Source organism: Anolis carolinensis, chromosome 6 (assembly GCF_035594765.1).
Source record: "Anolis carolinensis isolate JA03-04 chromosome 6, rAnoCar3.1.pri, whole genome shotgun sequence".
Classification (NCBI taxonomy): domain Eukaryota; kingdom Metazoa; phylum Chordata; class Lepidosauria; order Squamata; family Dactyloidae; genus Anolis; species Anolis carolinensis.
The window spans coordinates 113,524,429-113,550,041 of record NC_085846.1 but is presented as its reverse complement, the minus strand read 5'-3'; the positions used below and the strand labels follow the sequence as shown (position 1 = coordinate 113,550,041).

At 42.1% G+C, this 25,613-nt stretch overlaps 1 protein-coding gene across 2 annotated transcripts in view; it reads left to right on the top strand.

Moving 5' to 3' along the window:
* The window catches only part of crhr2 (corticotropin releasing hormone receptor 2), a 184,177-nt gene that overhangs the window by 44,917 nt on the left and 113,647 nt on the right, over nucleotides 1-25,613 (top strand). Inside the window, exons 1-2 of one of the 2 annotated variants that reach the window (XM_003221875.4) lie at nucleotides 21,510-21,946; nucleotides 22,051-22,170. In XM_003221875.4, coding sequence (XP_003221923.1) covers nucleotides 21,859-21,946; nucleotides 22,051-22,170 — 208 coding nt within the window. In that variant the 5' untranslated portion in view covers nucleotides 21,510-21,858. Of the gene's footprint in view, nucleotides 1-21,509; nucleotides 21,947-22,050; nucleotides 22,171-25,613 lie in introns of those variants that run through there. The other variant, XM_008112212.3, reaches the window with a different exon arrangement.

Here is a 25,613-nt window from a genome sequence, read left to right as displayed (position 1 = left end):
GAAAATGGGATGCAGAATTCTTAATCTTGGAGACAACCGTACCACTTTTCCAAATTTAGACTCATTCTTTGGACTCCATTAACCCAGCAAGACATGATTTAGTTTCATTAATGTTTCTTGGCCAGACCTTTCACTGAATTTCTGCACCAAGTTCAGTCTTCTTGATTCATCAACCCACCTTCTTTCTCTAGGCCCGATTGTGCAAAACATAGACCCATGATTTCACATTTGCCTGGAAATTTGCAACACTGACAAGGAACTGTCAAAAACACTTAAGGAAATGGTGTTATGTATCCATCAAGGGTGTTGGGGAGAAATGCCACCAAAAACAACGACACTTCCACTTAGTTACTAAATTGGCTAAATATACTGAAAGGAGCGAATATTATAGTTTGCCCGGAGGCCTCCCACTTCCCTGTTCATTTTCAGTTCATTCGTTACGTACTAAAAGGTTTTGGGGGGCATCAGAAATGTGTGAAAACATTTCAGAAAGTGCTTTATGCAACACAACAGATACAATTGTCTGATTGCTTGCTGAATAAAAAAATAAAAAATAAAGGAAAAATAAAGTACCCATTACATTTCCCCAGCCTGTCTGCTTTAAGTGCATGCTCAAAAGGAGCTTAACCCAGATTCGCCAACCCTTTTATGGTTCCAGCGCTCTGCTTTTCTGGGTAGCAGAGATGACTCAGAGAAGGTACTAAAAAAGAAGTAAGGCATTGAGTAAATTGTCAACAAGCTTTAAAAAATCTGATTCAGTTGCATGTACATTGCAAGGTCAGGGGATAACTATTGTATGGCTGTGCCTTCAAGTCACCTGTTGATTTTTGATAATCTCCAGATTTGTGTTACATTGCCAGTTAAATGTAAGTTAGTTTCTACTGTAAGTTAGTTTCCTGAATTAAAGTTGTCACCTTCATAAAGTTGAAAAATGCTATCCATTACTTTAGATGTCTGTTATCTACTCACATTCCTTTATCCACTACCACTAGGAAAATCTTCTATATGGGCATTAAAACTCACAGGTCCTTTCCACACAGCTGTATAAAATCCGCATTGAACTGGATTATATGGCAGTGTGAACTCAGGAAACCCAGTTCAAAGCAGATATTATGCATTATCTGCCTTGATATTGTGGGTAACATGGCTATGTGAAAGGGCCCTGAGTCAACATTTTCTAATGTTACACCATTAAGCTGTATTTCTGGCACTGCAGAGATGTTGGCTAGCGCCAACTGAAAGAGCACTTTGGTTTTCTCTATATTCAGTGAGATACTGAACTTCTCGTATGCTTCTGCAAATGTTTTTAGAGTAGCTTGTAGATCTTCTTCTGAATGAGCACAGATTACGTTATCATCAGCGTATTGGAGTTCTATAACAGACGTTGTTGTGACCTTGGTTTTGGCTTTCAGTCTGCTGATGTTAAATAGCTTTCCATCGGTCCGATAGGTAATTTCCACACTGGTAGGAAGCTTCCCATCAACAAGGTGCAATATCATAGCGATGAAAATGGAAAGTAGGGTTGGGGCAATAACCATTTCTGCTACCTTGGCAGCCACCTCTCCACAAAAGTCAACATCAAAATTGAATTACAACACCATCTGAGCTCTGTGAGTGCAGCATTTTGCCAAATGAAGCAGAGAGTGTTTGAAGATCAGGACATTTGCAAGGATACCAAGATGCTTGCTTATAAAGCTATTGTCCTCCCAAACCTGTTATACATCTGAGAAACATGGACTATCTACAGACATCAAACTCAACTTCTGGAACAATTCCATCAGCATTGTCTCAGAAAAATCCTGCAGACCTCTTGGGAAGACGGGCAGACAAATGTCAGTGTTCTGGAAGAAGCAAAGACCATCAGCATGGAAGCAATGATCCTTCATCATTAACCCCGTTGGTCTGGCCACCATCTCACAAGCAGTTACTATACTTCAAACTTAAAAATGGAAAACAAAATGTCAGTTGACATCAAAAGAGATGTAAAGATGGGCTTAACGCTAACCTTAAAACTTGTGGCATAGACACTGAGAACTGGGAAGCCATGCCCTTGAGCATTCCTACTGGAGGTCAGCTGTTACCAACAGTGCTGTGGAATTTGAAGAGGCATGAATGGAGGGCAAAAGGGAGAAACATGTCAAGAGGAAGGTGTGCCAAGCAAACCCTTGTCAGGACTGCCTTCATCTGGAAATCAAAGTCCTCAATGTGAAATAACATGTGGGCCCAGAATTTCGTTTCGGCAGAACCTGTTTCGGCAGGCCTTTGAGATCTGTTAGATGTTTTAAAAGGTGCTTTTAGGATGTTTTTAAGATATTTTTAAAGATGTTTTTAAATTGTTGATTTTAGCCGGGTCTTGTAAGCCGCCCCGAGCCCTAGGGGAGTGGCGGCATATAAGTTTGAAAAATAAATAAATAAATAAATAAATAAAAATAAATAAATAGGTCTCTACAGTCACCTATGGACCCATCACCAAGACCCTACACTTGGTAGGCAATCATACTCGACCACGAGTCATACCTGATGATGATGATGATGATGATGATGATGATGATGATCACACTGAGTTGACTTCTGACTGTATCCCTTATATCCCTCCACGTCTGGTAAGAATCATGGGTAAAACCAGGGTGATTTGACATATCCCCACTTTTGTAAAAGCTGAGGGATGCTCTGGAGTTTGCTTGAACTTCCCCTGGAAATTGACCATATTGTCACACTGGTGGTCTTGGAGATTCTTAGAAAGACCACCTCTCTAGAAATCTATATATGTTTTTCACTTTTGAAAGGGTCCTGTGTCCTTAACCCCTGCAAATCTGAAGTGATGACTGTAGTAATAATAATCCAATCCAAACCATATTATATTGTCAGTGTAGACTCATATAGTGCAGTGTAACTTCATTGAGCTGCATGAGTCTACACTAAAGTTTCAAACTTGATTATATGGCAGTGTAAATGGGGGCCCAAGTAGTTATGAATTTCATCTTTGAACAGAGATTTGCAGAGATGGGGAATACAAACCCGGAGCGACTCTCTTTGATATCGGAGCTTTGAAAACTCTAAGAGAGCTTCGGCTTCTTTTTTGCCTGTAAATGTTCTCCAAGGAGGGTGTTGCATCCCAGTTAACTATGCATTGACCCATTTAGGAAGCCCCCTGTGTTCTCGGCTGATTTATATGACAGGGCTCTTAATACAGGCCTGCAGCAACATGTCTCTCTGCCTTGCTGCAAGCCTGCATTAAGTATCTTTACTGCTGGGCATCTAACCTTATCAGTAAGCCTGTTAAATGGCCCTTGGCTGTGTCAAACCATTATTTCATTTTTTTGGAAAAAGTACAGAGAGGCAGCTAAACTCACCAGCCGTCCTCCCTCCGTTTGTGTCAGTGGTTTTGACATGTCCCTTTTTAGCAGCAGTCGCACAAAGTATGGAGAGGAATGTGTAAACAGCTAGATTATTCTCTTCACAAACTGAGAAGGGGAGAAGCGCAGAGTCTCATCAGGGGAAGGGACTCAGCAGGTAGCTGCCCGTTAATGGGATTTCTTTCCAATGCTTTTCAATTTCCTTCCACTTGTACATTGCACCACAGCCTTAAATTGAAAAGGAAGCAAGGCAGGCCAAAGAAGGTGAGGTTCTTTTTCTCTGTCTCCAAAGGCGGATGTCTGTGCTCAAGTTATTCCCCTTAATTTGCTTTTGAGACTGGTTGTGCTTAGATTCAGGCAATTTTTGTATTTCGGCCAGAGAACAGGACTCCACTGGATGCCCAGGCAACAATAAAGCTCTTATTGTCAGGAAGTTTTTCCCAGTGTTTAGTGGTATCTCTTTCCCTGCAATCTGAATCCATTGTTCCATTGTGTCCTGGTCTCTGGAGCAGCAGTAAACAAGTCTACCCCTCCTCAGTATGGCCTCCTTCCAAATATGGCCTCCTGTCTGAACGTATTTTCTTCTATGACCCGCCCCGGAGATTAGGATCGTCGGGGGAGGCCCTGCTCTTGATCCCACCACCCTTGCAAGCATGATTGGTGGGAACAAAAGACGGGGCCTTCTCAGTGGTGGCCCCTCGCCTGTGGAACTCCCTCCCCAATGAAATCAGAACAGCACCCTCCACCCTGTCTGTTGGGAATCTATGAGCGGTTAGACTCAAAAATAACCCTCTTTCTGAGGGAGATTCCCTAAAATATAGCAGAGTGGCGGAAGCACACTTCCAAACAGCAGAAACTTATGTGAGGTGAGTTTAGGGAAGCCTTTCTTCTTAGGATGGCAAAGGATTGCAAAGTCAGCTTAAAAGTTCAAAAAAAGCATTTATTGAGGTAAAAAGAAATCCATCATGGATAGAAAAGGTTTTGGAGCTAACTAGCTGTCTAAGCTAGCACTAGGGAAGGTAAGTAGGTGAAAATAACAAAGAATATCTAGATAGCTACATTTTGCCAGTAGAGAGGGCAAAATGCATCCTTCTTGGTAGGAAGACAAAAGGAGAAGAATGGCTACCACTGCATGGTCAGAGCCTTCTTTGGGGCAATAAACATTCCAATCTACGTAGAGGAAGTTACCTCATCCCTGAAGAAATCACATTGCTAAAACAACAAGGTGAAGGGAGTAGATGTAGATAGGACAGAAGAGAGAAACCAGCAAAGCCCTGTCTAGGCATGCATGGGATATAGAGAGAGATTTCCCTCTAACTTATCCAGTACATATCTAATAGATAAGACTTGTGTAGTCCGAGATGATTTCCAACACTGTCTTTTAGAGAGAGAAAAAAACTTAAGACATGATTATGGGACCAGGCATTTGAGCAGTAACTATAGCAGTGCAATAATTAAGAACTTTTAAAGTGACGGACTAATGGACCTATCCCGGACGACGATTTGGAACTTGTGGGTTTTTAATTGTTGTTTTGATTAATTTATGTTTTAATGTTTCGTTTTAATTGTAATTGTTATTTTTGGAATTATGTGTCGGGCATCAAAGTGATGGACTAATGGACCTATCCTGGATGACAATTTGGAACTTGTGGGTTTTTAATTGTTGTTTTAATTATTTTATGTTTTAATGTTTTGTTTTAATTGTAATTGTTATTGTTGGAATTGTGTGTCAGGCTTCGAATTACTGCCAGTTGTGAGGCTGCCCTGAGTCCCCTTCGGGGCGAGAAGAGTAGGATACAAGCATGGGAAATAAAATAAATAAATGAATGAATAAATAAATATTTAGACATGTCGCTGATGTCCCCTCTGAAGCTTCTCTTCTGCAGGCTAAACATCCCCACCTCTTTTAGGCCACTCCTCATAGTTTCCAGACCTTTGACCATTTTGGTTGTCCTTTAAACACGTTCCAGCTTGCCAATATTATTCTGGACACAGTGAGGTCTGACCAAAGCAGAATGAAGTGGGACTGTGACAGAGACCTTGGCTTCCAAAGTTTTGAACATTTTAGTTGCCCTTCTTTGGATGCATTCCAGCTTGTCAATTTCCTTCTTGAAATTATGGGTTGCTTTGGCATAGCAAACACTGGATTGACTCAGGATGGTTTGGACCAGCAGCCCTCCAGCCACTACAGAAACAGTCCTCTGGTTCTGAACCCAATTCGTTGCTGCCAGATATTCACCCATACAATTCCCCTCCCATTCATGTGACAGCAGCTACACCTTCCTTTCCCCCTTTCCTCTGCCAGCATCACTGCAGGTGACAAATGATTGACACTAGTCATGTTATGTGCATGGCTACTGCACCAAGAAGAACCTGGACCATCCAAGTCCAGGGAGTACAAGATAGCCATGTAAAAAATTGCAGCCATTTATCTACCAGCTGAAAGTCTCTGTTTGCTCTGGTTTCTCAAGAAGAGTTAAAGCATCACTCCAGGTGACAAATGATTGACACTAGTCATGTTATGTGCATGGCTACTGCACCAAGAAGAACCTGGACCATCCAAGTCCAGGGAGTACAAGATAGCCATGTAAACAATTGCAGCCATTTATCTCTCAGAACCAGCTGAAAGTCTCTGTTTGCTCTGGTTTCTCAAGAAGAGTTAAAGCATCACTCCAGGTGACAAATGATTGACACTAGTCATGTTATGTGCATGGCTACTGCAACAAGAAGAACCTGGACCATTCAAGTCCAGGGAGTACAAGATAGCCATGTAAACAATTGCAGCCATTTATCTCTCAGAACCAGCTGAAAGTCTCTGTTTGCTCTGGTTTCTCAAGGAGTTAAAGCATCACTCCAGGTGACAAATGATTGACACTAGTCATGTTATGTGCATGGCTACTGCAACAAGAAGAACCTGGACCATCCAAGTCCAGGGAGTACAAGATAGCCATGTAAACAATTGCAGCCATTTATCTCTCAGAACCAGCTGAAAGTCTCTGTTTGCTCTGGTTTCTCAAGGAGTTAAAGCATCACTCCAGGTGACAAATGATTGACACTAGTCATGTTATGTGCATGGCTACTGCAACAAGAAGAACCTGGACCATCCAAGTCCAGGGAGTACAAGATAGCCATGTAAACAATTGCAGCCATTTATCTCACAGAACCAGCTGAAAGTCTCTGTTTGCTCTGGTTTCTCAAGGAGTTAAAGCATCACTCCAGGTGACAAATGATTGACACTAGTCATGTTATGTGCATGGCTACTGCACCAAGAAGAACCTGGACCATCCAAGTCCAGGGAGTACAAGATAGCCATGTAAACAATTGCAGCCATTTATCTCTCAGAACCAGCTGAAAGTCTCTGTTTGCTCTGGTTTCTGAAGAAGAGTTAAAGCATCACTCCAGGTGACAAATGATTGACACTAGTCATGTTATGTGCATGGCTACTGCACCAAGAAGAACCTGGACCATCCAAGTCCAGGGAGTACAAGATAGCCATGTAAACAATTGCAGCCATTTATCTCTCAGAACCAACTGAAAGTCTCTGTTTACTCTGGTTTCTCAAGAAGAGTTAAAGCATCACTCCAGGAGACAAATTAGGAATTGTGGGAGTTGAAGTCCAAAACACCTGGAGGGAGGGCCCAAGTTTGTCTGTGCTTGCTCTAAACCAAGCTTTCCCCTTCCATCCTTTCATATATTTCAACATGTCTATCAATATATCCTTCTTGACCTTCTCTTCTCCAAGCTAAACATATTTATGGAACTCTCTCTCCCATTTCGAAGGAGTTAATTTTCTTCCTGACTGCTTTCTTCACTGTCCAGTTTTTACAGCCAGACATGGAAATCAGAAACACCGATTTCTATGGCTAATCCTGACTTTAGTATTCAATTGTCTGTCTTTACCCTTGACCACTCCGGGTTTTGCTTCTCTCATGTCTTTGAAAACATTTATATTGCAACAGCTTTGTAGCAGAGAACTCTGCCTGTAGGCTTTTTTTGTTGCCTTCAAGGCTTGGAGGAGAAGATTCCCAAAGGGTCCTCTGACACATTACATTGAGTGTGTATTTTAAAACTAAAACAAATGCTTAGCACTAGCCCTGTTGTCTTCTCCCCCTCCCCACACACAGAGAAAAGTCAAGAATTGTGACCACAGAGTTTCTTCTCTATACAATTTACCCAGTAAATCCCCTTCCCCTGACCCTATATATCATTGACATATTCAGCACTGCGGATGAAAAAAGTGGAAAGAGAGGGCAAGTGATGAGCATGGTTCAACCCTCCAGCTCCTCTACTTTATGTACTCTAGAAATGTCAGTCAAAAGCTCAGCCTTATTTATTTATTTACAGTATTTATATTCCTCCTTTTTCACCCCGAAGGGGACTCAGGGCAGATTACAATGAACATATATAGCAAACATTGAATGCCATCAGACAAATAACATACAGTATTAGACACACACAGAGGCAATTTTAACATTTCCAGCTTCATGAGGGTATGCTTGATTCTAGCCACAGGGGGAGCTGTTGCTTCACTATCCACTAGTGACACCGAGTGCTGTACTTCCTCATTCTTTTCCACGTGTTGCTGGCAGTTTTATTGTGTTGTAAATTAGTTAAATTAACCTCCCACATAAAGCACACCTAAATTTCCTAGTTGACAGATGCAACTGTCTTTCAGGCTGCTTAGGTAAACAGCAAGCTGGGCTATTTAATGGTCGGGGGTTTAACCCAACCTGGGCTTCGAACTCATGACCTCTCGGTCAGTAGTGATTTATTGCAGCTGGTTACTAGCCAGCTGTGCCACAGCACCGCCCTTATTTATATTTATTTATTTATTTATTTATTTATTTTATTTTTCAAACTTATATGCCGCCACTCCCCTAGGGCTCGGAGCGGCTTACAAGAACCGGCTATTCTACTTATCCATGGGTCTTGTTGAATATTATACCTTAACTCTTATGAAACATGGAACCATCTCCTTCTCTGAGCAGAATGAGATTAGTCCATCTCAGGAGAACCTTAAAGAAGCAATGAACCACTTTATTCTCTCTGCTGTTGCATCACTTCTGGACTTTTTGAAAGCTTCTCTGGAGGCTTTTAAGCAGAGGCTGGATGGCCATCTGTCAGGGGTGCTTTGAATGTGATTTACTGCTTCTTGGTGGAATGCGGTTGGACTGGATGGCCCATGAGGTCTCTTCCAACTCTATGATTCTATGACTTATCCATGGGTCATATCAGAATTCATATTTCTGGCCCCAAAACCTGCCTTAGACTTATACATGAGGTCAACTTATACATTAATATATACAAAGATTAATTGTTGACAGCGGGAAGCAGTTAGCAGTTTTTAGGTGTGCCTGTTCGCTCCCCTTGTGCCTGCTTCAAGTCTGCATCTGGGATACTTCTCCTAAGAATTTATTGCTGTTTCTTTGTCTGAAGTAAGACTGCTATTTGATTTGGGAATTTATCAGAGACTAAGAATTGTGCTTGCCCTAAGACTTCCTTGCTTACTTTTGCATTATTCCACTGAGTGAACTATACTTTATGTTTTGCTGAAGTAAAGCAGTTTTCATTTACTTACCACAGTGTTTTAAGGCTGTTGTTGAAAGACAAAACAGGACATCACCACCCCAAAACTCAAGAAACACCTTCACATAAACTAGGGCTGAACAACTTTTGGCCAACGTAACATTTTTAGGCTATGCTTGCAAGGAGTTGCAATCCAACAACATTTCAAGTGGCAGGCTACACAGCCCTGTTAGTGATACTATGTTGGCAGAGCTTTTCTAAAGCTTTAGTTAAGCATTTTCAACTTTTCCCACTATGGTCCCCTGCACAACTTTTGGACCATACTTTCCATTACCCCTGGCTATGATTTCTGCAGGCTAAAGCTGATGAAAGTTGTAGCCCGAAACATCTGGAAGGTACCAGCTAAAGCTAGAAAAGATGCAGATTTTAATTAGTACACATGAAAGGGGTTTTGAAAAAAGGAGATGTTCTTGTTATTGGAAATGTAATTTCCAATAAGCTGATAATCTTCCACCTTCTGATCCCAGCAGCTGCTGCTTCAAAAATCTACTTTGCCTTTTTTTGGTTATATTTTTTCCAGTCATAGCTAAGGGACTGAGCTTTGAAAACATACTTTTTTGGGACTGCAATTCTCAATGTGCCTTAGCCAGCAAGGCCACTGGTCTGGGGATTGTGGGAGGTGTTTTCCCAGAGTTGCTGATAAGGCAGGAGAAAAAGAAAAAAGACCACATTGCAGGTGGGTGGACTCCATCAATGAAGCCATGGATGTTCTGAGTCTTCAAGACTTGAGCAGGTCAATTGAGGATAGGGTGACTTGGAGGCCTCCCATTCATGGGGTCACCATAAGTCAAAGTCAACTTGATGGCAAGGTGTTTGCCAATGTTCATGCTGAAGAGAAGTGACTAGTGGGGTGCCATGGGAGGTTCTGTCTTTATTAAAGATTTGAATGGCGAAATGGGTTAAACCCTTGTGCTGGCTGGACTGCTGACCAGAAGGTTGGGTTGCTGACCTGAAGGTTAACGGTTCGAATCTGTGAGACGGGGTGAGCCCCCATCTGTCTGCTCTAGTTTGTGGGGACATGAGAGAAGCCTCCCAGCTAACACATCTGGGCATCCCCTGAGCAACGTCTCTGTAGATGGCCAATTCTCTCACACCAGAAGCGACTTGCAGCATGTTCTCAAGTCGCTTCTGACATGATAAAAAAACTTGGATGATGGAATATCTTATCAAATTTGCAAACAAATTCAATTTAGGAGGGGTGGCTAATACCCCAGGACTGAAAATGACCTGAAAAGATAAGTGGCTCAGCGGGAGAATATGCTATTGCCTTGGTATGTGGCGGAAGCTTTTAAACAGAGGCAGAATGGATATATTTCAAAAATGCTTTAGTTGTGTCCTCCTACATGACTGAAAAGGGATGGACTGGATGGCCCTTGGGGTTTTCTCTCACTCTATAAGTCTTCTAAGAAAGCAACAAGAGCACCAGTGGACCAAAAAAATCACATTTCCCCACTTCATTCATCTGTAAATGCTTCCCCAACCCCTCTCTTTCTCATGCTAAGCAATAAAAAAATCCAGTAAAGTGAAATTTGAATTTGATTTGCATGTTTGTCGACTTTGGTAGGAGCTAGGGAATTGGAACATCACAAGAAGTCATTATGCAGCTTTCTGGGAGTTCGGCTCCATCCGCCCACGCCCCCGGTGCACCCCTTTCCCTGCCATTAATCTAAAATCCTTTGTGGTTGCAAAGAAGGCTGTGAGCCCTCCGGAAGCCCTATTTTTCCATGTCTGGTAGGAAGGAAGGCTACCGATTCTTGTTCAATGAAGAGACACCTCCCACTCTACCAAGAACAGACTTATAACTTGCAAGAAAGGATGTGAGAGCTTTCCTCAGTGAGTTCTGAGCAATGGGAGTTTGGTTTCTCAGGAGGAAAAAAAAGGTGTGATCAGATTTTTGTTCTAGGTTTTCTTAGGAATTTGGGTTGCTTCTCAGAAAGGTGGGCTGCAGCAGTTTGATTTTGCCTGAACCCACTGAGAAGGACAAGTCCTCCCCTTCGTCTTTGACATAGTTTTGCAACAATTAAAGCCATTTGTGGATGAAGAAGGGCTGTGGCACAGGCTGGTGAGCAGCCAGCTGCAATAAATCACAGTGACCATGAGGTCATGAGTTCGAGGCCAGCCCGTGGCGGGGTGAGCACCCAACAATTAAAAAAAATAGCCCCTGCTTGTTGCCGACCTAGCAACCTGAAAGATAGTTGCATCTATCAAGTAGGAAATTAAGGTACCACTTATAATAATGTGGGAAGGCTAATTTATGACTCCATAAAAAAAATCATCCAGTCGAAGTTGGAATGAGGAAGTGCCGTTGCAGTGGATGATGAAGCAGCTGCTCCCCCCTGTGGCCGGAATCAAACATCCCCTCAGGAGAAGGTTAAATTGCCGCTGCGTCTGTCTCTGTCTCAGTTCTATGTGTATATGGGCATTGAATGTTTGCCTTATATGTATATAATGTGATCCTCCCTGAGTCTCCTTCAGGGTGAGAAGGGCGGAATATAAATACTATAAATAAATAAATAAATAAATAAATAAATAAATAAATAAACATTTTGAAAGTAGCCGAAAAAGTGGGAAAACGGAAGACTTAATGCAGACAGTCCCTTCCAAACCAGAGCAGTTGGAGGACGTGTTGTTAGGATTCTTGTAACAAGAGTGTAATTCATCGTATTGCAGGGCAGGGCATTTAATTCAGTTAGTAAAGCACTTCGTTAGTAAACCACCTTCTGTTCTCAGCTTCTTTACTGTCAAAACTTTGACTAGTTTCTAGTAACTGTCAATGAGACCAAAGCATAAAATAAGCCATTGTTCAGTGGTTTGGGAGCAAGATCATTTATTAAAAAGCCTTGGCAAACAGAGTTCTATGTAATTGTCATCTGAAGGCCAAAAGAGAGATAAATCCATTCAAATGCAGCCACCTAGGAATCCAAACCATGGGAAATGTCCCACAGGGGGGGAAAAATCCCCATCTGGTGAGATCTGCTCTGTAATTCTGATCTTGCAAAGAGTTTTTTTTGTTGTTGCTTATCTGTTCTGTCATTTCTGACTCTTCGTGACCTCATGGACCAGTTCAGGCCAAAGCTGTCAGCACGCCCAACTCTTTCAAAGTCAAGCCAGTTACTTCAAGGATAACATCCATCCATCTTGCCATTGGTCAGCCCCTCTTCCTTTTTCCTTCCATTTTCCCTAGCATCATTCTCTTCTCCAAGCAAAGAGTTTATATGTGGAAAATATGGAAACGATACTAGGTTACCAATGCATACCAGGTGCTTTAGGCTGTATTTCAGAGGAAGGACCTGGGTGGAAAACCTCATTACTTAGACAGTCCCTTGTTGTCCGAGTATGATGGCCTTCCAAGTGTAGTATTTTTCTTGGAAGACACCTGTGCGTTAAGTTTTTTAATGTGTGGAGGTCAGTGTACAGCCGATCAACACACAGAGTGAGGGTTCCATGGTTAATATGGCAGCGGGTTCTCAATCTGTTGCAGCCTTCTTCCACCTTCACCATGTTATCTTCCATTTGATACACCATTGAGATCTTCAGGTCTTCAGATTGTGCTTGGTCTGGAACCTCCCCTGCAGCCCCTCCTGGGAGTACATGACTCTGATGGTTATGCCCCCAGGTTCATTGAAACACACAATTTATTTATTATTTATTTACAGCATTTATATTCCGCCCTTCTCACCCCGAAGGGGACTCAGGGCGGATCACATTACACATATAGGCAAACATTCAATGCCTTTTAACATAGAACAAAGACAAACAAACATAGGCTCCGAGCGGGCCTCGAACTCATGACCTCCTGGTCAGAGTGATTCATTGCAATGATTCATTGCAGCTGCTCTCCAGCCTGCGCCACAGCCCGAGCCCTCATCATGATAAGGTCCCTCATCATGCTAAGGTGACAATCCATCGAGGTTTATCTATTATCTATTATAATAATGCCTTCTCATTATTATGACAAGGGAACATCTGGAAATGAGCAAAACAGTAGTGGGATTGGGAAGAGTGACAAAAGCAAATGATAAAATGTCTCCAGTGAGGATTCAGGTATTGCTCAGAACCCCATGAGTTGCACAGCATCTTCTTTGTTATGGATTTTTTAAGACACTTGTTTCACTACTAGGTAAAGGTAAAGGATTCCCCTGATGTTACGTCCAGTCATGTCTAACTCTGGGGGTTGGTGCTCATCTCCATTTCTAAGCCGAAGAGCTGGTGTTGTCCGTAGACACCTCCAAGGTCATGTGGCCGGCATGACTGCATGGAGCACTGTTACCTTACCTATTGATCTACTCACATTTGCATGTTTTCAAACTGCTAGGTTGGCAGGAGCTGGAGCTAACAGCGGCTGCTCCCGCTGCTCCCGGGGTTTGACTAATATTTGCTCAAAATATCTAATTTCGCACAGAAATAGCATTTATAAGTGTTAAAAATGGGTGAGCCCTTAATTGGATACATTTTAAAGCTGGTTTTGCCCTCAATTGCAGAGCAAATAGGCTTGCAAAACCTACTTGTACCCAATGGAAAAAAATACAGATACTGTTGGAATTTTTTGTTGTCCTTAAGGGTGGATGTAATATTCATTTTTAAATGAAACTGCAGCCAGTTCTCCACATTTTGTGGATTGGATTAATATAGTCTCTTGAGGGATTTCTAGGTCTTCCAGTGCAGTTCTATGGCATTTCATACCCCCCCCCCCCCGCCCCGTGGTTGCATGGTTTCTCAATTGAACCCAGAACTACTCAAATAGGGAGATGTGTCTACTAAGCTCAGAAAATCTTCATTGTACCTAAATACCCTAAAAGCAGCAGTTCTGGTCTGATCTTGGAACCTAAACAGGGCCAGCCCTGCTCAGTATTTGGATGGGAGACCACCAACAATATTTCAGAGGATGAAGTTGGTTAAACTACATCTAAGTGGAGAAGGGAGCAAGCTCGTTTGCTGCTGTCCTGGAAACTAGGACACAGAACAATGGCTTTAAACTACAGGAAAGGAGATTCCACCTGAACATTAGGAAGAACTTCCTCACTGTGAGAGCTGTTCAGCAGTGGAACTCTCTGCCCCGGAGTGTGGTGGAGGCTCCTTCTTTGGAGGCTTTTAAGCAGAGGCTGGATGGCCATCTGTCAGGGGTGCTTTGAATACAATTTCCTGCTTCTTGGCAAGGGGTTGGACTGAATGGCCCGTTAGGTCTCTTCCAACTCTATGATTCTAAATGTTCCTTGCCTAAGAAAACCATAAAATTAATGGGCCATAAGTCAACAGGCATCTGTTGTGGATTGGACCCAGCAGTTGATTCAGATGGTGGCCAGTGCCACGGATTCCTAATTTGTTTGCAAATTAGGAAAACGCCTCACATTGCCTCATATGCAAAACGCCTCATATTGAATTGTACCTCGAGGCTTTTTGCATACTGATGAAAAGATCCCTCTGAGCAAATGTCTTCCCAACCTCCATTTCTAGATGGCTGTTTCTTTTAATACAGAAAATTCTTGTGTCGTTTAGCAAAGTCAGGCCAAAGCTCTTATGAAAGCAGGCAGTTAATGGCAGGGGAATGGATCTGCCTGCTATTTGCTGCCATCGCTTTTCCAATGCTTAATTATGTGGAATTCAGAAAGCCAAATCACTAGGTTCAACAACAGTGTGCTACTGGAGCAGACACTGACATAACTCTACACATTTTTTGGATGATGACTCCAAGAATCCCCCCCCATCAGGGATGCTGGTATTTGTAGTCTACAAACTGTTTTCTCCCACGTTCTTTTCCCCAATATGGCCATCAGTTTTTTTATTTGGGTATATCTTCATTTACATTATGGTTGAATTCCTCTTAGTATGAAGATCTTGATATATATCAAGGTTGGGTTCCGCTTAATGTGAAGCTAGGTAGATCTTGATTTACACCAGGGTTGAGTGTAAAGCTGGGTAAATCTTGATTTATATCAGAGTTGAATGTAAAGCTAGGTAGATCTTGATGTACATGAAGGTTGAGTTCCTCTTAATGTAAAGTTAAGTAGATCTTGATGTATATCAGGGTTGAATGTAAAGCTAGGTAGATATTGATGTGTATCAGACTTGAATTGCAAAGCTAGGTAGATCTTGATGTACAAGAAGGTTGGGTTTCTCTTAATGTAAAGCTAGGTAGATCTTGATGTACATGAAGGTTGAGTTCCTCTTAATGTAAAGATAGGTAGATCTTGATATATATCAGGGCTGAATGTGAAGCTAGGTAGATATTGATGTGTATCAGACTTGAATTTCAAAGGTATGTAGATCCTGATATACATGAAGGTTGAGTTCCTCTTAATGTAAAGATAGGTAGATCTTGATGTATATCAGGGTTGAATGTGAAGCTAGGTAGATACTGATGTGTATCAGACTTGAATGGCAAAGGCAGGTAGATCTTGATGTACAAGAAGGTTGGGTTTCTCTTAATGTAAAGCTAGGTCGATCTTGATATGCATCAGAATTGAACTGTAAGAGTAGGTAGCTCTTGATGTGCATCAAGATCTACCTACTCTTACAATTCTACCTAACTTTACAATAACAGGAACTCAACCTTGATGTACATCAAGATCTACTTATTCTTACAATTCAACTCTGATACACGTCAAGATCCACCTATCTTTACATTAAGAGAAACCCAACCTTGTTGTACATCAAGATCTACTTATCTTTGCAATTCTAGTCTGATACACATCAATATCTACCTAGCTTTACATTCAACCCTGATATACATCAAGATCTACTTAGCCTTGCATTACATTGAGTTCCTCTTAATGTAAAGCTAGGTAGATCGTAATTTACACCAGTGTTGAATGTAAAGTTGGGTAATGTGTTGTTGAAGGCTTTCATGGCCAGGATTACAGGGTTGTTGTATGTTTTCCAGGCTGTGTGGCCATGTTCCAGAAGTATTCTCTTCTGACGTTTCTCCCACATCTATGGCAGGCATCCTCACAGCCTCTGAGGTTGCTTGCCATAGATGTGGGTGAAACATCAGGAGAGAATACTTGTGGAACATGGCCACACAGCTCAGAAAACATACAACAACCCTAAAGCTGGGTAGATCTTGAAGTATGTCAGGATTTGTATTGTAAAGAGAAGTAGATCTTGATTTACATCAGGGTTGAGTTATACAGAAGGGAGAAACCAATTGCATAAGGAAATATTGGAGACTGAAGAAGAGATGCATTCTGGCAGAGCTGAAGAACCCATAAAATCAACAATTTTGTCTCTAGTTTTAAAGAAGTTGACTGTTCTAGAATAAGGAACTGCCCATTAGATGACTGTTCTTGAGAGAAGTACACAGATGGAGAACAGTGGGTAAACTAAGAACAGTGTTCTTGGCTGTACCTTCTCCTGCCAGCCTTTCAGAGATTAAAAGCACATAAGAAGGAAGAGAGGTAGCATGTCTCCTGCTATGTCCTCTCCAGTAGATATGCCAAGTGAGGAGAACAAAATCTGGCTGTCCACCCCACCAACACCTAAATAAACAGAGGGAAGTCCTTCCCGTTGTACCAAAATGCAATGATTCTAGCTTCTTCTGTTACATAAGCACATCCCAAGGAAAGTCCTTCCTCCAAACCTCCAAGATTCAAGTTTCTTCCTCCTCATGCTTCAACAGATCCAGAATGCCAAGTAACTACTGACTACCAGTTCATTTCTGGGCACAATTCAAAATGCTGCTGATGACCTACAAAGGCACTATATGGTTTAGGTTCAGACTATTTAAAACACTGTATCTATCTCCCATACCAACCTGACAGAATCCCAAGATCTGTATGGGAAGGCTTCCTTTCAATCCCACCACTATCCTAGCCTGAAGTATAGCATTAATGCAGTTTGACACCACTTTAATTTCCATGGCTCAGAGCTATGAAATCATGGGACCTGTAGTTTTACAAGGTCTTTCACTTTGTTGTTGTATGTTTTCCAGGCTATATGGCCATGTTCCAGAAGTATAACTTCAACAGAAAGGAGGAAACCATGAACAAAATCTGGCTACCAGTATTAAAAAAAACTCCAAAATCAGAACAGTAAATAAGGAGCAGTACTCTGAAAACAGAAGAATTCCAAACAGGAATCAATCAGGGGCAGCTAATGACTCTGAACAAAGGATTCCCCCAGGCCAGGATGCAAGGCTGGGAAGGCCATAATGCTAACAAAGGTGATTAATTACAACATTCCCACTGGCCTCCAACAGACAAGAGTTCTTCTCCCCACCCAGGAACTTCTACAGTTATATAAACCCCACTTGCCTAGTTTCTCCAAACCTCACAACCTCTGAGGATGCCTGCCATAGGTGTGGGTGAAACGTCAGGAGAGAATACTTCTGGAACATGGCCGTACTGCCCGGAAAACATACAACAACCCTGTGATCCTGACCATGAAAGTCTTCAACGACACGTCTTTCACTTTTTCTGCTGGTGCCTCACTAAACTACAACTCCCTGGATTCCATTGCATTGAGTTAAAATTAAAGTGGTGTTAAATTGCATTAATTGCACCATGTAGATGCCCCTTTCTTCAGTTCCCTTTGGACAGCAAAGCCTTTCCTTTTTCCATTGGCAACCGTGGTGCAAACAGTTTCTTATTAAGAAATGATATATGACAACAGCATGGAATGATGAAACAATAAAAGCTGTCAATATGCAGATTTGTGGTGATGAATCTATAAGCTGCAAAACAAAAACACAGCGAAGATATTTACTGCCAGATGAACAGGAATTTCTAATAGGCCAAATGAAAGAAAATTATTTCCTTAACAACGCCACGGGTATATTTTATCTAGGGCACAAATGCATTTTGCTAGTTTCTCCAATCCTATAAAAACCGTGCGCATGAATCTTATTACACAGGAAAGCAGGGAAGAATGATGGATCAGTGCCAGAAAGCGGCAAGAAAGTCCTGCCAAGATAATATATGGGCACAACATTGTCAATTTTTGCAAATTGCCTATTAAAAAAGGCAAGGAGGAAAGTGCAAAAATCAAATATATGAAACCTTAGATTATTCCAATGTCATTTTTTCCCCTGTTCACTGATGTGTGTTTTAACTAGTAATGCAGTTTCCAAAATACAGTGTTTGGCTTTCGCATAAAGTGTAAAAAGAGGCATTATTGCATATAAATGGGAGCGTTGAGGGCTCTGAAACAGGGCTTGGGATCGAGCTTTATCTTTTTACATTGCAGCTCCCACCATCCCCATGCTGGCTTAGGGGATACTGGAGGTGAGCGTGAAAATTGAGTTGATCCTCTCACACTCAGAAGAAAGTGGAATTTCAGACAGGAAAAAATAAGGGCCAGCTAACACCTCCCAACAAAGGATCCCCCAGGCAGGAACCAGCCAGGCTTTGAAGCTGCAAGGCTATTCAGTGCTAATCAAGCTGGTCAATACTTGCCTCAAACAGACAAGAGTTCTTTCTTCCACCCTGGGCCTTCCACAGATATATAAACCTCACTTGGCATAGTTTTCCAACAGAACTCACAATCTCTGAGGATGCTTGTCATTGATGTGCGTGAAACATCAGGAGAGAATGCTTCAGGAACATGGCCATATATCCCAGAAAACTCAGCAACCCAGTAATTCCAGTCATGAAAGCCTTCAACAACACAAACCCTTTAATGTGACATGACACTAGAACTGAAAAGGAATATGGAGCTTCAGAAACCATCAAGAATGTGTTATGAGAACTAGAAACGCTCAGCTTTTGCCTGCTTGAAAGAACTGTGCATTTAGACTTGGTTTCCAGGAGTGCATCTACACTGTAGAATCAATGCAGTTTGACACCTAGTTAGCTGCTTTGGCTCCATGCTATGCACTCCTGGGAGGTTGTAGGTTGGTGAGGCTAAAGATCTTATAAAACTATAGCTTCCATGATTCTATAGTATTGAGCCAAAGTAGTTAAAGTGTTTTCAAGTTGCATTAATTCTCCAGTTTACATCCACTCCAGGTTAAGTTATCGGAGCTTCCAAGACTTTGAAATGAACAACTGTCCCAATTACCGGTGTTCACCTGCCATCCTACTTTTAGGGTTGCTTCTAAAATGTCCCAGTTTCTCCCACTTTTCTCTGTTGTTCTCAGCTTTCTTCAAATGCTGCAACTGAATACAAATGGGCAATGGTAGTGCGTATTCATTGCACTCAGCAGGAAAAGAAGAGAGGAAGGAGCAAAATCTTATCCTTATCCCAAGGAAAAACAAACTACTGCAGCCCTTCTTAGCTTCTGAACAGAGTTTGGAAAAGTTACTTCTCTGGGTTGTAATTTGCTGTATCCTCCAGTTCTTAGTTGTGCTGACTGAATGTTTTTCAGAAAGGTAATGGTTTGAGTTCTGGACTAATCCTCGTTCAACTAAAACCCACTGGATACCCTTGGACAGGTCACTCTCTCTCGGCCACAGAGGAAAGCAATTGCAAACCCACTTTTAAACACATATTGCAACGAAAAACACTATGATAGGGTCAGCTTGAAAGCACACAATAATCCTCTCCAAAGAAATTTTCTGCACTTGGAGATGTCTGCTTCCAGTTAGCCAAACAGTGAATGACTTTGCTCCCTGTTCTTTATTCCCAGGCAGGAAGGGAATCGAGTGCACTGTGGTATATCTGGTATGTTAACAAAATCTTGAGGCAAGACTGCTAACAATCCAAGCTTCCCCAAAATCCTGTCATTATTCAGGCTATTAGGAAACTGGACCTGCACAATGCAGAGATGTATGCTTGCATGAAGAGGGGGGAAATTATGGGATGCCTATGTGATCAGAAGTTCAAGGCTTGTACTTGTATGTTTGCAATGAGGAGGGCAGGATATTGTGTCTTAGCAACCACAAAGCACCATGTAAACTCTTGGGTTTTTTAAAATCATGTCAGAAGTGACTTGAGAACATGCTGCAAGTTGCTTCTGGTGTGAGAGAATTGGCCGTCTACAGAGACGTTGTGCAGGGGACGCTGAGACTTGTTAGCTGGGAGGCTTCTCTCATGTCCCCACAAGCTAGAGCTGACAGATGGGAGCTCACCCCAACTCACTGGCAACCTTCAGGTCAGCGACCCAACCTTCAGGACAGCAGTTCAGCCAGCACAAAGGTTCAACCCATTGCACCACCGCTGCTCTGGGGTGGATGTCAGCATCACTACTGGTTGGTGCTGTGTTTCAGATTCATTTGCTTGCTTCTCTGTTGTGTAGAATCCATATAGAATCTAGACTTGCTGGGACCCTAAAGATCATCTAGCCCAAATCACGTCTGCCAGGCAGGAAGACACAATCCAAGCCCCCCCCGGTAGATGTCCATCCAGCCTCTGCTTAAAAACCTCCAGAGAAAGAGATGCCACCAGATTCTAAGGCAACATATTCCATTGTGAAACTGATTATCAAGGTGTTCTTCCTAATGTTTAGGTGGAATCTCCAGAATGTCCAGCTTGGAGAAAAAAAGGCAGAGACTGGACATTAGATTCATGTTTAAATATTTGCAAAGATTGACCACTGAGGAAAGCTTGTTTTCTCCAGCTCTGGAGACTAGGACACAGTGGAACAAGTTATTTTTTGTGTGTGTCAGGAGCGACTTGAGAAACTGCAAAACGTAGGAAGAACTTCCTGATGATAAAAGATGTTTGGCACTAGAATCTGATGCTTTAGAGTCCAGTGGAGTCTCCTTCTCTGGAGGCTTTTAAGCCACGGCTGGATGGGCATCTGTCGGGAGGGTTTGGATTGTGTCTTCCTGCCTGGAAGAATGGGATTGAACTGGATGATCTTTGGGGACCCCTTCCAACTATAATGGAATATGGACAGTCTGGTTGTCGGATGGATTCTCCTTCTCTGGAGTTTTTTAAGTAGAGGCTGGATGGGCATCTGTCAGGAGGGTTTGGATTGTGTCTTCCTGCCTGGAAGAATGGGATTGAACTGGATGGCCTTTGGAGACCCCTTCCAACTATAATGGAATATGGACAATCTGGTTGTCTGATGGATTCACCTTCTCTGGAGTTTTTTAAGTAGAGGCTGAATGGGCATCTGTCAGGAGGGTTTAGATTGTGTCCTCCTGCCTGGAAGAATGGGATTGAACTCAATAATATTTGGGGATCCCTTCCAACTATAATGGAATATGGACAGTCTGGTTGCCCGATGGATTCTCCTTCTCTTGAGTTTTTTAAGTAGAGGATGGATGGGCATCTGTCAGGAGGGTTTGGATTGTGTCTTCCTGCCTGGAAGAATGGGAATGAACTGGATGGTCTTTGGGGACCCCTTCCAACTATAATGGAATATGGATGGTCTGGTTGTCCGATGGATTCTCCTTCTCGAGTTTTTTAAGTAGAGACTGGATGGGCATCTATCAGGAGGGTTTAGATTGTGTCTTCCTGCCCAGAAGAATGGGATTAGACTGGTTGACCCTTGGGGTTTCTTCCCACTGTATGATTGTATGAACCCCATCTCGTGACGGGCGCTCTGCATCCCACCCCCGCTCTCTTTGATCCCATCTTGGCATCCCCTGTTGATCGCTCCGGGGATGATAATCGAAGCAATCATTGCAGATGATAAAATTGCAGAGGCTCAGGGCTGGTTGGTTCACTGCCTCTCTCTGCTGCCTCTGTAGAAATAGATGCCAACTGAGAAGGTAGGAGAGGAAAAGGCATCAACCAAGGCAGGACGCCCCTTTCCTTGGGCACCGGCTGAGATTTTATTGGCTCCTGAGCTGCTGTTTAAAGCCAGAGCGCTTGGAGGGTTGTTGCTCTTCTCAACCCGCCCACCCTCCAAGATAGCAGAGAGAGGCAGAGAAAAAAAGAGAGCGATGTGTTCACAAGAGCACAAGGGAGAGATTGCCACACTTTAATCGGCAGAGAACAAGGCAGGGAGAAACAAAGAAAGGGACTTGAAGAAGTGGGACCGGCTCGTGCTGTCTTTCCGCTCCAATTTGGCACACTCCAGGGCCGGACAGCGATGAACGAGACTATCATCCTCCAATACTTCATTGAGGAATTGGATGCTAACTGCAGCCTTTTGGATATGATTCACGATGGCTTTGATGGTAGGGAGGAAAGCGGGTAGGCATTTTGGGGGGTCATTGTTTCTTTTGCTGTGCCTTGTGAGTCACTGTTTTTCTTTTGTCTCCCTTTTAAATACAAATTGAAGGTCCTTACTGCAATGCCACCATCGACCAGATTAGGACTTGCTGGCCAAAGACGGGCGCCGGAGAATTGGTGGAGAGACCTTGTCCGGAGTTCATCAACGGAGTCAAATACAACACCACACGTAAGTCCGGAAAACTCTTTTTTCCCCTTCTCTTCTGCAGAGATGCTGTCCCTAGACACACATTTTGAAAGAAGAGCTTCATTTGGAAGCATTATATAAATAAGGCTTCCTTTTTGCATGCTTTTTCCGGGAATGGGGTCATTGTGTTCCCAAAGATCGGCACAGAAATTCCTTCTTTCGGTGACTGGTTTTGCTCCGAGTTCATTGACTTTGCGCTGTCTTGTCTTTGGAGAGTTTGATTGGCTTTGGGTTCATTGATTTAGCCCTATGTTGTCCTCAGAGAATTCGACTTGCTTTGGGTTCATTGACTTAGTTCTGTTTTATCTCTCGGGAAGACAAAACCTAGAAGTTTTTCAAGCACAAAAAATTGCAATGTACACCAGTGAAGAGCATGGTTAGTTTCTGTTAGGCTGTTCCGATGGATCCTATGACATTTCACCCAGATTTGCCTTGCATGAGCTTTCATGTAACACAGGACTAAAATCCAAAAAAACCTCATGCTGTGTTACATTTGTAACTCTCCGAAATGTAGCAAAGTTCTCTTTTTCATGGAGGATCCCATTGGCATGTTAGCTAAATGTTAGTCAATACGGTATTGATGCAGGTATTGATACAAACTCCTGACCAGTAGTCGTAAAAATAGCTAAGTAACACAGTGTGGAATGATTGGTTTCATTTATTAAGTACCTATTTGTTTTCTTTTAATAGTTTGACATAATAACCCATGTGCGGCTTTGTCGGTTCCATAGTGAAGTGTTGCTGCCTTACATCAAATTGTGATTATTTTATCAGAAATCTCCCATTTCCAAATAAATCTCAGGATGTTTCATACAGGACTGAGTAATGCCTTTTTAGGTTTTGGTCAGCCAGCTTTGAGCCTTCGGGAAAAAACTGTCCTATATTTGCCATCAGATTTGGCAAATACCAAATGTAGCAGTGACTTTAAGCATGAGTTGAATATAGAACATTAGTATTTGCGTTAGAAAAAATAGCGGAAATATTTCTGGTTTTGGATATGCATAAAATGTGTCTAGTTTTTACCTCTGAATGTCACGATTTGCTGTATTTTGAACATTCCCTTTTACACATGTTTCTGAATACAGTGGGGAAATTGAGCCAACATGGAGGGCTGAAAAAAAGAAATGTGGGTTGCAACCATTTAAGAGATAGGACGATACTTAGAGCATATGTGTGAAAATCAACACCCATGGGCCAAATCTTGCCTTGTCATTTTATGTGGCCCTCTAACTCCACATCATTGAGCATCATTAGAGTTGATGGGAGTTGTGATCCAGGAACATCTGTTCTGTTTAGTCAAGAGAGTGAGGCTTGAATTAAGATGCAAGGCTTGTGGATCTGATGCCTGACTTTAAAACGCCCTTTAACCTTTCCCCAACCTCAGAACCACTAATGCTGCTGGGTTGCCATTCCCATTATCCCCAGTCTGCATGGCAAAAGTGATGGGAGTTATCGTTCAATCACATCTGGGGACCCAAACTGGGATGAAACCTTATTATTAAGGCAGGTTTTTTGAGAAGGAAGTTTTTAAGATCACAAGTCAGGGAATGCTGTGGTTGATATGAATAGGTTTTCGATTGGTTTTAATGGTTTTAACTGTTTATTTTAAATACAGCTAATAATACTTTAATGCCTGTATATTTTACATTATATTGTATTGCTTTTATTGTGAGTAGCTTTGAGTCTCCTTGTTAGAGAGATAAAGCGGGATACAAATAGTGATGTGTTGTTGAAGGTTTTCATGGCCGGAATCACTGGGTTGCTGTGAGTTTTTCGGGCTGTATGGCCATCTTTCAGCAGCATTCTCTCCTGACGTTTTGCCTGCATCTGTGGCTAATGGCATTTTCAAGTGTTGTGTTCGCAGAGAATACCTTCTTACAGAAGTCTTCTCTTGGTTTTAAAGAGTGTTATTAATGGTTTTTCCTCTTTTACAGGGGTCCTGTATCCCTATCTCCAGCAAATATATAAACTTATTACTACTTAACTAACATTTCAACTTTTGCTTCATAGTCAAATTAAAAAATGCAATGTGTTATCGAAGGCTTTCATGGCCGGAATCACTGGGTTGCTGTGAGTTTTCTGGGCCTTGGCCATGTTTCAGAAGCATTCTCTCCTGACCTTTCACCCACATCTATGGCAGGCATCCCCAGAGGTTGTGAGGTCTGTTGGAAACTAGGCAAGTGGGGTTTATATATCTATGGAATAATGTCCAGGGTGGGAGAAAGAACTTTTGTCTGTTTGAGGCAAGTGTGAATGTTGCAATTGGCCACATTGATTAGCATTGAATAGCCTTGTAAATTCAAAGCCTGGCTGCTTCCTGCCTTTGTTAGCTGGCCCTGTTTTGTTTTGTTTTATTGTCCTGATTTTAGAGGGTTTTTTTTAATACTGGTAGTCTGATTTTGTTCATTTTCATGATTTCCTTTTTGTTGAAATTGTCATATGGATTTCGATGGCTTCTCTGTGTATTCTGTGTAGTTGTTAGAGTGGTCCAGCATATATAAATCCCACTTGCCTAGTTTCCAACAGACATTATTCCACAAATATATAAACCCCACTTGCCTAGTTTCCAACACCTCTAAACCTCCGAGGATGCCTGCCATAGATGTAGGTGAAACATCAGGAATGAATGCTTCTGGAAAATGGCCATACAGCCCGGAAAACTCACAACAACCTGAATATATAAGCATTTGCTTCATAGTCAAATTTAAAAAGACAATCTTCATACACTGGAAGCATAATCTTCACTTCTTTAAAAAAAAATTAAAAAGTTGTCCAGAGACTTCTCTCTGATCAAAGTCTATTCATTTCTGGCATTTCAATGAACCTTCAAAATGCACTGTTCTTTTGGGAGAAAAAGATCAATATTCTTCTACGTCTGACAATACAATAGCTTTGCTGCCAGGACAGTATTATGAAAAACGTTAAAATCCATGCGCTTAATTTGATCATTTCAAAACCCCGATACAAACAACTCTGGTTTTAGATGCATTCTCATTTTGAAAATGCCTTGCACCAGCAATTATATCAGCTGGGAATATTTCTTAGCTTTGTCACAGGTTCGCCAAATGTGATAAAAAAATTTCCTTTTTGTGCAACCACAGCATGTATATTTGGAGTTAAATACTGTATATCATGACCAGGCATGGGTAAACTTGGGCCCTCCAGGTGTTTTGGACTTCAACTCCCACAATTCCTAACAGCCTACCGGCTGTTAGGAATTGTGGAAGTTGAAGTCCAAAACACCTGGAGGGCCCAAGTTTGCCCATGCCTGGTGTAGACTCATATAATCCACTTCAAAGCAGATAATCTGGGATCAGATCCTGGGATTTAGAGCAGTGTAGATCCTGCCTTGTCCCTCAAATGAAATCTTTCTTGGTTTCTCCTTTAAATGTTGGACTAAAACCCAAAGCGGAGGCATGCTACTT